General features: G+C 41.1%; 1 protein-coding gene across 7 annotated transcripts in view; it reads right to left on the minus strand.

Annotated features, from left to right (window-relative positions):
* Positions 1-15017, minus strand: part of LOC121646186 (unconventional myosin-XVIIIa-like) — an 85535-nt gene that overhangs the window by 23869 nt on the left and 46649 nt on the right. For all 7 annotated transcript variants that reach the window (XM_041995076.1, XM_041995077.1, XM_041995075.1 and 4 more), the window contains 12 exons: positions 12492-12684; positions 12164-12250; positions 11690-11831; positions 11444-11603; positions 10742-10928; positions 8825-9029; positions 6583-6692; positions 6117-6182; positions 5484-5612; positions 4581-4724; positions 4340-4429; positions 757-876 (listed from right to left, as the gene is read on the minus strand). In XM_041995076.1, the coding sequence (XP_041851010.1) occupies positions 757-876; positions 4340-4429; positions 4581-4724; positions 5484-5612; positions 6117-6182; positions 6583-6692; positions 8825-9029; positions 10742-10928; positions 11444-11603; positions 11690-11831; positions 12164-12250; positions 12492-12684 (1633 nt within the window). The remainder of the gene's footprint in view (positions 1-756; positions 877-4339; positions 4430-4580; positions 4725-5483; positions 5613-6116; positions 6183-6582; positions 6693-8824; positions 9030-10741; positions 10929-11443; positions 11604-11689; positions 11832-12163; positions 12251-12491; positions 12685-15017) is intronic.

Here is a 15017-nt window from a genome sequence, read left to right on the forward strand (position 1 = left end):
CTATGAACAGACTGTCATATAGACACTGAATCATAATACTGCTGATGGTCAGAAGTCTGAGGTCAGAAGTCAGAGGCCAGAGGTAAGAAGTCAGAGGCAATGGTTGCTGGTTTGTGGTTAAATGAGGAACATTCGTCTCATTAAATAAAGGTGTGGTTCTAAACCATTTACCAGTTTATTTATGTAATGATAAAGCTTGTGAGAAAGGCGAGTAAACGAGACGGTGATTCTGAGGATGAAGATGACAGACAACCTTTTTGTAAAAATTAGGGTGCTGGTTTAATGAAGGGCTTCAGGGAGACGTCAGAGTAATGAAGGCAGAAAGTGGAACCTGTTAATCATTAATATCAACAGTGGTACAGAAAATATCTCAAATGATCATTTTTATTTAAATAACTACAAATAACGAATGAATACTAACAGCTGACAGCAGTCTGAGGGTCTTTCTGCAGACCACCATGTTTCATGTCTGTGTTCTTTTAATATCTCATCTTTTCTTAAGTTCTGTTCCACCTCCACTTCTCTAATCATGTTTTCTTAGAAAGCAGGTCCAGATTCCTACACTAACTCATGGTGTCTTTATTTTTCTAACCAAACTCTTGGGAAACTTGTTTCAGTTGTTTATTCTGCTGCGAGAAACAATCTGACAGAAGAATAAAAACACTAACACTTAATCTTTTAGTTATTTATGATCAGGTAACTAAAAAAGCATCCATCTATCTACCAAACAGGTGTTGTTGATGTCAGGTGTTCTACCTGCAGGTCTTTCATGTCCTTTTCCAGACGGAGTCTCTCGGAGCTTTCTGCCTCCAGCAGCTGGGATGCTGACTCAGCGGTGTTTCTCTCATCGGCCAGCTCTGATGACAGTTCTGTGATCTGATGGAAAACACACAGTCTGTCACGTTAAATATCAAACATTCATCCATATTTTACTGGTTTGAAAGGCCACAACAAATACGAAACTAATCCGTTAACAACTACATTGTGGATATTTCAGGAACGTCTTAAATAATAAAAGTGGAACGTCCCTCTCTGTGACGATGGTAATGACGCACATGAGCCCCGTGTGCAGGAAGTGGCCCAACCTCTGGCTTTCTGTAAGAATGAGGGACTGATGGGACGTGTAGTGAGGGATGCAATCGTTAGACATTATTATTTTTTTTTTTTTTTTTCGTGAACAATTTTTCAATTCATGTTTTAAACAAGAACAAAAATCAGAAGTTAAAAAAAAAAAAAAAAAAGTCCCCCCATTCACAAGCCAAAGATCCTGTACTTAATTTAAACAGCTGCCTGTGACCACATATTCAATGTTAGCGACTTGGCCCTGTTGATCCTGACAGTAGACAATTCCATTAATATGGAATCCATTAAATGGCTAGCATATCATGTAGATATGCTAGCCATTTCCTAGTGCTGAGACCATGAGGCGGTCGCCATCTTTGATAAGGCCTGCCAGCAGCAGCTTGGCTGTTGCTCACTAGTCATCATTGAGAAGCAGCAGGACTGGATTACATGGAATGACTTTACCCATCAGTTCAGATAACACTTTGGACACTCCAATCCAGAACTCATAAACAGGGCGACACTCCCACATCATATGTTTATAACTTCCAAAAGAATCAAGTGAGCAGAGATTACAGTTTGGGCTCTGAGTTTGTCTTATACAGAACATTGTAGAAGGGGTGTAATAAAGTATGTGACAGGTCTTAAAGTGTATGAGAGGATGGTTTGGATTTTTGGAAGAATAACTGACATTGTCCCACATCTTCTTCCAGAGTATGTCATCATCTCTTAGATCAAAGTCTCTCCTCCATGCACTGAGCGCTGGCAAATTTCTCTGTCGTCCTGACATCAGTTTAGAATATATTGCAGATACAAATCTCCTAGTGGGGTGAGAGTCCATTCAGTCCATGAAAGGGTGGAGGGGAGGTTTAGTCCTTAATGGTACATTGTATGCTTTAAGGGCTGACCTCACTTGCAAATAGAAAAAAAATTATGTACTGTACAGATTTAAGAGGTGGTGTAATTGCTGTAAGCTCAGCATTCCTTCATCATTATACAAATCCCCAATCTTAACAATACATTTAGAAGCCCAAGGTTTAAATCCAGGGGCTTGTTTGCAACTAAGATTTTTAGGTTGTGCCACAAGGGGGAGTCGCAGTGTCACTTTAAACCCCCTTTCAATTTTTTTCTACCAACAAGAAGTTATTAATTGTGTTGGAAATAATGAGTCAAAGCCTTCTGGGATATGCTTCTTTATATTCAACCATGAACTTGGAGGGCTTTTATTAAGCCAGGCCCTGAGAGGATATATTTGAACAGCCATATGGTAGACTTTAAAATTAGGGAGAGAAAGCCCCCTTGATCTTTAGACCTTTGCAACACAGACAGTTTGAGCCTGGGCCAGCTACCACCCCATATACAGGCGTATTAACTTGTCAATCTTGTGCCAGAAGTCCACAGAGGGAGACAGCGGGATCCCCATACTAAAAAATCAATGCGTGGGAGTACATTAATTTTTATTACAAATATTTGAGTTTGTAAAGAAGCAGGCAGTCTTGACAAAGTGTTGAGATCTTTTTCAATTTCTTTAAAAGTTTCTCATAATTATCTTTCACTATGCTCTTTAGGGATGCAGAAATGCGTATTCCTTAAAATGTGATATTTTGTGATATGGAAATTGGGCTAGGTACTGTAATATTTCTAGCAGCCTCATTTAACGGCATCAGAGCAGATTTTGTCCAGTTTACTTTGTATCCTGACTGCTGATTAAAGTCTTCAATCACAGTCAAGAAAGGTAATGGATTTATCAACGTCTGTCAGGTATATAAGAATATCATCCACAAAAGCTGATATGTTAGCTTTGTCCAATGCAAATGGGAGAAATTACCAGGTTCTGTCTCAAATATTGGGCCAGTGGCTCAAGAGAAAGAATAAACAAACTCGGGGACAACCAAAACCTTGTCTTGTGCCTCAAAAGATTTTGAAAAGGACAGAGTTTAAACCGTTAGTGCTGATCATAGCGGAAGGGTTAACGTATAACAGTTGGATCAGTCTAATAAACCCCTCGTCCAGCTGAAGTCTCTTCAGTACAGACCATAAATATTGCCATTCAAGTCTGTCAAAAGCTTTTTCTGCATCGAGAGACAGAATAGCACATGGTTTATGTTTTGCTTGGAACCCTCTATTACATGCATTAAGCGGCGCAGGTTATCTGCTGCCCGGTGACCTCTCATAAAGCCCGTCTGGTCAGAGTTTACCCATATAAATCTCCGAATGAATTGCTAGCATATTGGAGTATAACTTCATGTCTGCAGGGATATGGTTCTATAGTTAGCGCACTCTTGTGCTATATTATGGTCATGGAGGGTACCTTTCTCTATAGCCATTTGAGTTGTGTTGAGAGGTATTGGCCAGAGAAGGTCCCAAAACTGCAATAGCACCTCAGGTGGGATCCCATCGGAGATTTACCACTTAACATACTCTTCAGAGGAATTTTTAACTCTTGTAAAGACACGATCAACCTAAATCAGCTGCTTCATGTTCTTGTAAAGTGGGTAGGTCTAAACCTTGTAGAAAATTGCTGCATCTCTCAGAGTTAAAGCTACTAGGTGATGTGTACAAATCTTCATAATACTTTTGGAAAGTGCTACTTATTTCCTTTGTATCTGAGATCAAGCCTTTTGTGGGAGAGTGCACAGAATCTATGGTGGCCCTGGCTTAGTTTTAAAGCTGGGAGCCTGCTGGGTTTGCTGCCATTACTGTAGTAGTTTAGTTCTACGCACAATAAATTCTCCGTAGTAAGTAATTTAGCTCCTGTTTGGTGACCTGCAGCTCCTCTTTAATTGAGTCGGAATATCTATTCTTGAGAGCTGTTTCTAGGTGCATACATTTCTCTTCCAATACATTTATCTTATGGTTTCCTGTCTTTTTCAGGTGTGATGTATGTAAAGTCACGTATAAAGCCTTTAGTGATAACAACCAGGATTGGATTACATGATCCAAGCCGATTTTGGAATCCGGATTTCCCTTTTGAACAACTGATTTTCAAGATTGTATCCTATCCAATAACCGAAATCTGAGCAGATTATGTTTAAACAACCGGGCTGGTGTTATCATGGATCATTTATAATGAATTTACTATATATAGTCTGAATAAACACTACAGTTTGTGGCTGGATTGTAAACCTATATAAATGCCTAGGAAACTTCTTATCCAGCACAGAGTTACACACTCTGATCTAGTGGAGCTCTGAAGGTTAAATGTCTGCTCCCACACTGACAGGCTGAAATGTTCTTCATCTAATGATCATTTTATTTTTGCCCTCTGTGAGTTTACCCTGCTCTCCAGGCGGTCGCTGTTCAGCCTCAGCTCATTTCTTTCCTTCTCCACCTTCTCCAGCTTCTGTCTCAGGTGCTGGATCTCCTCCTGAGAAGAAATAAAGATGGAGTTGAAGAACGAGTCTCTGACTGCTGTGTACCAGGCTGTAAACAGGTCATATCTTCTGTAGCAGCTGTTTATGTGAATGAAGAAGTGAAACCATGTACTTGCACGGTGTGTTGATCATGTGAAAACTCACATCTTTTCCACGGATCTGCTCCTCAGTAAGCTGAACCTCTATCAGAGGTCTGACCACAGTGAACAGCTTCCACCACGGCCAGTCTTTGACACCACGGCTCTTCTTGATGTTCTTCTGGATGCAGCGGATGGCTAGATCCTGTATCTGTCTCACATAAACACAGAACAAAAAGGTGGAGCAGAAAGCCCAGACTGACTGACTGCGCTGTCAGAAATCTACCGTTTGGAGAAGTTTACAGGAAAATGAGATGAGATTCAGAGGGAGCATCTGGAGATTATTTCTTGCTTTCCGTGAATGAGAGGGTAAAAAACAACCTTGATTCAGATAACAGTTGGTATAATTATTCTTTCTAGTTTAATGGTGACTTTTTACCTTCAGACCTGAACCAGCTCTGTACCCACTAGACTAGCACGGCCATGATGTATTCATAAAGCTTTTTGTCCATATCAGACCATATATGTCCATTTTTTCTTTCATTACAGTCTGAACAGAACAAATTCGACTTTTTCCAATCTGAACCAGGCCACTGTGTGTGTGTGTGTGTGTGTGGTAACTTTCTTTATCTCTTAAATCCTTTGCATCTTTGAATACTAGCTCTCTCTTCTGGATGAAGACTTGATGCTAAGGTCAGGTCCTCGTGCATCTGTTGACTGCAGATGTTATTGTGAAGCACTTTAGTCAACTGAAGTTGTTTTTAATGTGCTTTATAAATACATTTGGAATTGAACTCAATTAGGGACCAGATGTAGTTTCATTACTTGTCGTTACATAAAACCCTGGAATTAAATTTAATTTCTTCTTCATATGGTTACATTTTGTGCTGCATTCACAAACAGCTGATGGTTCTTAATGAAGAATGTGAAGAACATTTCCATGGTAACGATGACCCTGTACCACCTTTACCTTCCGCTTCTTGAAGGCCTGTCTGGCCAGATATCCTCTGCAGGCAGCCTGGAACAGAGAGATGTTCCTCCTGGTCTGGACATCCCGCTGCTCCTCCAGCTTGGACAGAGTTCCTGCTCTGAAGAACACCTTCAGAATGAGAGGTTAACGCTTCCGTTAGAATCTATTAACAACCAGGAATGTTTAAACCACACTTCCAAACAATCTGTAAGGCGTGGTCAGATAGTTTCCCCCACTGACCCTGTCCATGCGGTCTATAACTGTCCTCCACGTCTTTGTTCATGTTTAGAAGGCTAGCAGCTTTGAGTTTTGTGATGTGTTAAATAACTGAGTCAACAAGAATTTAAACAGGATGAAAATCAGGATTTTTGTAGAAAAAATGTATTTCTGATTGAACTGATGTAGCCGGCCATACAAATCTGGGCTGACTGAGCAGATTGATCAGCTCTGATCACCTGAATGTGTCTTATCCTTCCAGTCCATCTTCTACTAGCTTTTGTTTTCCCCTTTAATTTATTGGCTCATTTTAGATAAAATATATTTTTTTTTACAACAGTCCTTGGTGGTAAATTGAAAAGACACATTTATAGTAACAGTTATTCATATTTAACAAGTGTGCACGTGCAGACTCACCCTGCTTAGACCCATGTGGTAGCTGCTCTTCTCCAGCTCCAAAGACTCCAGTAACTCCTCCACCGCCTGGAAACAAGCAGAACCAACAGCAGGTTGCTCTGGGCCTCCTGTCAGCAACAAATCTAATAAACATCACAGAAAACATTCTGCATGTTTTTCACCTCCAACCTTTAATCAAAGCTACCGCTGCCTGAGGCTGTCAGCCTCCACCACCTTTATCAGTTACACCGCAGAGCAGCAGAACTAAGCCAGCGGGAGGAGAGGCACCATGGAGAGATTCTACTCACAGAAGGAGATTTCAATGAAGGGGAGAAAACTAATCATCCATGCATCCCTAGGGATTCCTAACAATCTTCAAGGATTCTTTGTAATTTCCAGGGATTGTCCGAGATTCTTAGTGATTCCTCTGGATGAACCTGTAGTGAAAACAGTTTCTTCTACACAGCACTGCCACCTGGCCACTCACCCTCTTCTCATCTGAGACGATGTAGTTGCGGCCATGTTTCTTCGTCAGATGGGGGGCCAGGACGTCGAAGCGGCGGCGGAACTCAGAGAACACCATGTGGTCTGGGTAACCTGGAGGTGGGGGAGGCAGCAAACAGCTAGTTTAAGCAACGCATGTTTAGTTCTTTGTTCTTCTGTAATCTTCTGTTTTTCCCATCCTCTGTGTAATCCTTTACATCCCTTCTTCCTGTTATATGATCTGTTACACTGGTTTTATTATTTTATTGTGGGCATTGATTGGTTATGTTTCAGAAAAAAACCTGGGGTCTCTTTCTGCGGCTCACTGAGGGAACATTGATGATGAACCATTAAACCAAAATCAATGACTTCTAAAGCATTTCAAGTCAAACTGATGTGTTGGATGTGCAGGAAGAAGTGGTTGGCTTAGCTGGGACTCTTAAAATGGCTTGCTTTCAGCTGCAGGTGGAGTGTGGGAGGCGCCTCAACCTGCTTGGGTCTTGCCGCTTACAGCTGCCCTGCATCTGGCAATCAGAAGGCTGGGTGTATCTAGCTGCAGGCTGCAGCTGTTCCAGGTCGTCTGGGAACAGCTCCCAGGAAAATGCTGCCTGCCGGACTTTGTTGCCATGGAGCGACCTGCATTCCTGCCATCACCTGCCTACACCAGTCTATACCTGCCTCCGCATGCTTTTGTCTGCCCTCTCCTGCCTCCATCTCCTGGACGGATATCGTCTGTTTCTTTCACTTGCAGGTTGGCTGCTTAGCCCTTTGCCCTGGATCCTCTGAGACCGAAGTAGAACTGGTCTGTTATTCCAACTTTCTGACTGTTGTGGCCTCTTGGTAAAATTGAACTATGCAATGAGCACCTCCACTCTTCTCCGCCATGTCTGTCAGCTGGGGTAAATAAATTTCTATTTAGAGCAGTAATTGTGGTTTATGTCTGCTCCTTGGGTCCGTCCTTATTCTCGCAGTATGACAGAACCAGGTGTAAGTATAGATGAGAATAAATGGAAGTGTATATGAAACAGAAAAAGTCTAGACCTGCATCAGATTTTTAATTCCCCACCATTAGATCTACCCAGACAGAAGACCACCTGAATCCTCAGCAGTCACCTCTGAGGCTAACTGTGAGGAGTTAACAGGAAATTATACCCACTGTGTTTGGTCTTGCCTTAAAATCCAGAGATAATGAAAGGGAATTCTGCCAAGTGTTCGAGAGGTTTCCTCTTTAACACTGGAATGGCCAAGTCTGTCACACTGACTGCACAAAATCCAGCGTTGTTCTAATCTGTAGTTTTCTGTTTTTATCTGCACCACAGAGAAAAACAGAACACTACAGAAGGAAATGTGACAAGCTATCTATCAAGTGCAAGCAGCGTTTGGTGAAGCTAATCTTGCTTGAAAAACATTTTCTAGTTTCTTTCATATCAAAATTTATGAAAAAAAGAGGTTTAGAAGAAAAAGGAGGCGTCTGATTTCATCTGACAGCTACACAAATGTGATGACAGCTGAAATGTCAGGTGAGCTTTTTCTATCACATTATTTATTATTATTATTAATTATTACCATGTTATCACCATTATAGAGAATGCACACGTGACGTCACCGTGTTTATCTCCACCATTTAGGGGGAACTGTTTACATCGACACTTTCAGGTTTCTCACTAGAAAACTGCGTTAAAAACAGGTTTAAAACACACTGACAAGAATTATCACCGCAATAAACTCACAAGAGAAGTGAAGAGTCATTATGATGCAGAAACATGAATTAATAACCTAGATCGTTACGATCTGCTGAACAATGAATGAAGTTCAATTTTAGATACATTACAACCGGTTTCGGTCTCGGAAGTGAGAAGTGAGTTAAAAACTACCAATCATTAAACGTTCATCCAGTCATTTAACAAACGAGTGGATTAAAACCTCCAGTCTGCAAACTGTGGGCGGCAACTACACCATCATACTGATCATTTATATCAGAGGTGCCCAAGTCCGGTCCTCGAGATCTACCATCCTGCAACTTTTAGATGCAACCCTTCATATATATATATTAGGTCTGGACGATATGAACCAAATCTTTTATCTCGATATTTTTACCTGAATCACTATATTCGATATATATCTCGATTTTTTTTTTTTTTTTTTTTTTTGTGAAGTAACCAAAGAGACAGTTCTAATGATATGATATAGATCCTGAACATCTACACTGAAGGGTTCTCCATTAATAACAGATTTTCTTTCCTCACCTTGTCTGTAGATACGTAGAGCATCCAGCAGCTTCGATCCTCGGAGCTGAGCTCTCAGGAGACTCACATCCAGAGTCATGAGACCGGAGTCAGTGCTTTCTCCATGTGTTGAACGGAAGTCATTTCCTCCCACTGCCTCCGCTTTAGGCAGCAGACAGTGGACAAAGTGGATCTTGGAACGCCGCACCATGTCAATCAACGCATCCTAAAACACAGAGGATAGTCCCAAAATCACTAACAGTCAACACCACAACTCCACGTTCCTTCCTGTAGTACAACATAGTAATCTGACCACATTGCAATAGTTTCCCAGTTATTCAAGCAGCTGTGGCTCCAATAAACCCACAGTTTTCAGTTGCTCTTCCTGGTTTCGTACAAGGTTGAGTCAAGCTGCAGTAGTTGGTTTGATCTGGTTATTTTGTAGGGCTGTGCATCTTCACTGGTCTCACAGTTTGATTTGATTATCTTGTTAACGATTCAGTTTGATTCAGCAATGCATCACTGTGTGTTGCATCCTCAGTTTTCTTTATTGATGCACATTGTTGTTTTCTTCATCAATGAATACAAGCAGTTAGAGAATTATAAATTCTATTTATAATTATTTCAGAAATCAATCTGAACGTCCTGATATTGACAAACATAAACATGTAAATTATTTTATTTTTATTTTCATTATTAAACTTTTATTTTTCTATTGTCAGAAAAATCAAGAAGTTTTACTGTAACGTGGCATTGTTATTAATGGCCTGAAAACATTTGCCTGTAAGTATTCTAGTCAATTTTTACTGGAACACAGAAAATATTGAGGTAAACATTTGTTGATGGACAAAGTTGTTTAAATCCCTTTAGTTAGTTCGCACATGCTAACCACTAGCTTGCCAATGGCATTTTCCATATACATTAGCTTTAAGCTAACATCGATGATGTGTAATCTTACACAATTTCCCTGAAACAATGAATGTATTTCCAGTGAGATACTATTGCATTTTCTGTATGTTTGTTTAGTTCTACAATTTTCCTAAGTGAAGGTTTAAAAATAGATTTGGCCTTGGCTCTGCTGAGCTGTAGCGAGCATAGACATAATAAAGATTATTATGTTATATTATTATTATTATTATGTATTATGTCTATGGTAGCAAGAAGGACCTGGCTGCAGACCGATCTGCATGCGCCCTGGACAGGAAATATGTTTCTTAACAGTGGAAGTTAGTCTTTGTGTTGTGCTGCGCATGCACATGGCCACATGGCAGGATGTCTGTACAACAGTAAGTTTTTTTTTTTGTTTTTGTTACCAATAACAAAGTTTACAACATTTGTGGCAAAAGTATATATATATATATATACATACACACATATACATATATATATACATTAAATACAATATACAATCTATATATCAATGATAAACTGAAGAAAAATATAGTTTTAATAGCTTTTAAACTGAAGCATCTTTATATTTTTAAACTAAAGCAAAGGGAAAAATGTCTTTGTTATTTATAGATTATTGCTGTTTTACTGGTCTGACCCATTCAAGATCAGATTGTACTAAATGTGGAACCTGGAAAAATATGTGTTTGACATCCCTGATCTACACATTTTACAGATTATCAAACAGTTTAGGAACTGCTCTATTTTATTGAATTGCAGAAGAAAAATTAACCCACAATATACAGGAAGAAGCTTCCACAAGCTCCTCACTGACATAACAGAAAGATTCAGTCTTCAGGAAACAGACTCATGGACCTGGATCAAATATCATCCAGATCAAAATGAGCCTTCACTTTTCTTCATTTCTGACATGGATCCGCCACTTCTGGTTCGTACTCCATCAAAAATACCTGACCCCACAACATCAACATCACACAACAGTTTTCTGATTGGCTGATTTCACTGAACTGCTTCTGTTCCTTTACTCACCACTTGGAGTTTGACCTGGATGCAGAGACTCTTCTTCTTGACAGCTGCCACGCCAGTGGTGAAGGTCTTCCTCATGCTGGTGGCTCTTCGCAAGGCAAGTTGGGAACTGCCTTCAAGACCAGCGATAGAGCCCGACAACACCGTGGCCCCACTGGACCGGCCCAGAAAGAGCCCACTGATGTTCTTCCTGTGGAGACCACACGGCTCTTCATTTTAACCTCTCTACCTTATAGTCCTTTTATTTCTTATGTATAAGAAATAAGCTACCATTAGCAAACTAAAGGTTTTATGACATGTCGAGACTTCACTGTTTCAGTGTGTTGATGCTATTGAAGGTAAAATAGAGTTTAAATGATATCATGCACAAATAATTTACACATTAATGTGTAATTAATTTCTATTATGGTTTATATCTGTAAACTAAATGTGTGAAAGTTTATTTTAAAAGGCTGAATCAGATTATACTTGTTTTTTACTTTGGAAAGAAGAAACGCCAAAAATGTGATAATTTTAAGTTTCTTTGTTTTTATAAAGCAGCAGGTCTTTATGATAATAAATATGATGTGAGTAATGGGGACCTGGCCCCCAGTAGAGCCCTTTGTCTAGCAACGCACCTGATCTGGAGTTACTAATCAGACTAAGTTAACCCCCACAGACTGTGTTCTAATAACCCGTGTGACATTGATTTGTTAGTGGTCATACTTCTGAGAGTCCTGCAGCAGAGTCAGAGAGTTCTGGGCAGCAGGATTGTTCTTAGCGTGGTTCAGCCAGCCCTGAGTGTTGTACTCCACCCAGTCTGTCCCGTGGCAGTGGCCCAGTAAGAAGACGAAGGGCTTCTCACCGCGTAACAGCAGACTGGCCCCTGCAACACAGAATGGGTACGACGCGAGGAGGACGGTCAGTGCTGCTCATTTCTTTCTACTGTAGGTTGTAAGTGTGAGCCTTTACCTTTGTTTTCTCCTTGAGCAGAGCCGTAGTAGCTGAAAAGTCTATCTAGCATGGTTTCCTCTGACCCTCCATGCTGAACAGCCTCCTCTTCCATCAGCCACAACAGACCTCGAGCTTCTTCTGTCCGGGCCAGAGTACGAACCTGAGATGGACGTAACGGGTCATGTTATTTGATCTTGAGTGAAAAACTCTGTCCCAGATTTGGATAAAAAAAACCAGAGGACAGAATTTGTCCAGACAGGAGGCAAGAGAGTAGAGTGTTTCTGCAGCCTCATTAACAGACAGTAAGGGTAGAGTAAAACCTCGTGTAGGTCTGAGAGATCTCAAGTTTCTACTTTAACTAAGTCCAGGTCCACTTCTCTAACCTCTAGAACACCACTCCTCTGCACATGACTGTCTCTGAACAATGACTTAAAGACATGGACACAAGTTAAAGAAGCTCTAATGTCAGACGTAGAAAGGAAGTCTGCTTACCAATGCTTGGGTTGAGGCCTGATCAATAACTGCTACAGACCGAGAGGGACTGGACTCCATGTCGTCTAAAGCAAACTGTATATTCTCCTAGACAGAAAGCAAACATTAGCTAGTCAGCGGCAGGACATCACCAACAGATCAGGAATCCTGTGTGAAGCTACGCAGGTTCATGAAGATCGTTATCAGACTCTAGACCGGGGTGGCCAACATCGGTCCTCGAGAGCCACAATCCTGCAAGTTTTCCAAATTTCCCTGCTCCAACACACCTGGCTCTCGAGGACCGACGTTGGCCACCCCTGCTCTAGACTGTGTGACTGTCCATCTGCACCTCTTTGTATCTGTCCAGCTCCTGGACAAAAGTACGTTGATGGAAAAGTGCCTGCAGCTTCTCCTGGGTGTAGTTCTGGCAAAGCTCCTCAAATGTGGCCCCACGGTGCTGTTGGGCCAGGCGGGGGTTCTGGAAACCGGGAGTGTCCACAATCAGAATGGAGCACAGGGAATGCTGACTGGACTTCAGAGCCCTGAGGAAGACAAATATCCTGGTTCAATGATGAAGCTTTGACACTAGAAGCTGCACTGATCACACATTTCCCTAATTTCTGAGGAAATATATGATTATCGTCCAGATCAAGGCATCAGAATTTTATTGGATGATATTTTTGTTTATTCTTGTTTGAAAAAAGATTTCCATCTCCTCCTGAATTTATTCATATCGCGCCATCTGTGTGTGCATATAATGGGCATAATGGGTGTTCAGTCATCAACTAGCCTCAATCAAAGATTATTACAAACATGATGCCTTTGGATAACAGACATCAGAAAGTGGTTCAACAAATACATGAAGACAGGAACGTGTCAGAATCATCCACTTCCAGCAGATTGGATCATTCCAGCAACGAGACCGAGCAGGACAGCAGTCCCTGTAGCAACTAGGGCTGGGTTTAAAAAGATCGATTTATCGATTCAAATCGATTCAAATTTAATAAATCAAATATAAAACTTTTCCTGTACGACCTCCGTCCAAAGTCAGCTTCTCCTGCTGAGATAATGTCACATTCCGATATTTTCATTCACCAGTGTGGATTACATTCACCTGTAAAGTATTTTGCAGCGTATTACTGCTCACATTAGCAGCTAACGTTAAGACGGAGGGCGTCGCCACATGGGCATGGGAAGTGATGTCACCACACATGGTAATACTTTTAAATAAATCTGATATGGTCATTTAAAGCCTCATTTCCTCTAGAACAGGTGTGGGGGACCCACAGGCATGTTGGGCATATTAAAATGAGTGGTGGACTGTGGACTGTGAACATCTGGCATTCACTCCCCCCTTTCTAAAAATGTGTTTTTGTAAAACTGTTCTTCTTCAAAGTACGTTAAATTTTATTATGTTTATTTAGATCTAGTAGAAAACATGTACACTCAAAGTAATAGCAGTAGTTTTCTGGGAGGTTAATTAAAAGAGCGAGTAAATTCACACAGGCACCTTGGGCAGCTTAAGGGTCCTTGAGGCTGAAAAACAGTAAGCCCCAGTAGTCTGTAGGTGCAGCCGCATGTTCATGTGCTTGTGTTTCTGTGTTGCAAAAATAAAAGAGAAATGATGTTTTTCATACTCACACACGCTTGGGAGGAACATTTTGTTTAAGTGTGTAACACAGGTTTCCACTTCGTCCGTTTATCAAACAGCAAACAGTCTGATGCTGTTTATCTGGTTTACATGACGGCATGTCATAGCTGCTCTCTGTGTCCACGGCAGTGAGCACACATACACACATGTGCACGCAAACAGGTGATCCCACCGTCAGAGGACAGAGTTCACGTGTCAGAAAACATGTCAACCAGCTGAAAATCATACAAAAGTGTAGGTTTTCTAGATTCTCTCAGGCCGGTGAAGATGGAAGCATCTTGCTCCTGTGAGGAGCAGATGGAGGACTTCACCTGCTCCGGAGTTATGCTGATAGCGTCACGGTTGTCATGGAAACGCGCACAGCTGAACGAGCTGAATCTACATCAGTGTAGGAATATCTGAGTTTAAATGGATCCAATAATCTTTGTAGGTTTTATTAACATCAACACGTTATCTGAGATCTGAACTTTGAGAATACTGAGAGCGACTCCACTCAATGAAACGGTTTCATTTGGACATTTAAAATGTTTAACTTTTTTCTTTGTTTTTTTTTTTAACCTGTCCTGTTCAGCATCATAGCAAGCCGAATGATGGTCTGGCTGCCTTCTTGTGCCGAACAAATTTGCTTTGCCAAGGGGAGGTTTATAGATATAAGGCTCCCCTTAATAATCTGATTATTTATTTACTTTGAATCATGGAAGCTACGTAATCTTGCTGGACCTGACAGGAGGGGACAGAAAAAGGAGGAAAACAGCAAAAAGAATCAAAAAGGAAAGCAAACAGAAGAAAGAGGAGAAAAAAACAACAGATAGAAAGCAACAACCCTTCAATCCAAACTATCACCAGACAACCAACTGCTACACCTTTACAGAAACACACCAGAAAATTTCCTACAACCTTTACAAGAAAAACACAGCTGACAGTAATCAAGAGCTCCTAAATAATAACTAAATCAAGAACCATATCACAAACGTATCACAGTACCAGATACTCACTCACAGAAAAAACCCCAAAGTATCTCTTAGAGCGTATAAACCCACTGGACAACTCAGTGACTGTGTCAGCATGCAGAGTACGAGGAACGAGGAGTGAGATCGTGTAAATGTGACCACGCCTCTACGGAGGCTAGAGGCAGACTAGAGAAGCCCAGAGACCTGGGCCATCAGCAGCAATCCCGGAGCACGAACCCAAGCAAACCCGTCACGAAGACAACCCCGGACCCAC

This window comes from Melanotaenia boesemani, chromosome 9 (genome assembly GCF_017639745.1).
Source record: "Melanotaenia boesemani isolate fMelBoe1 chromosome 9, fMelBoe1.pri, whole genome shotgun sequence".
Lineage (NCBI taxonomy): Eukaryota > Metazoa > Chordata > Actinopteri > Atheriniformes > Melanotaeniidae > Melanotaenia > Melanotaenia boesemani.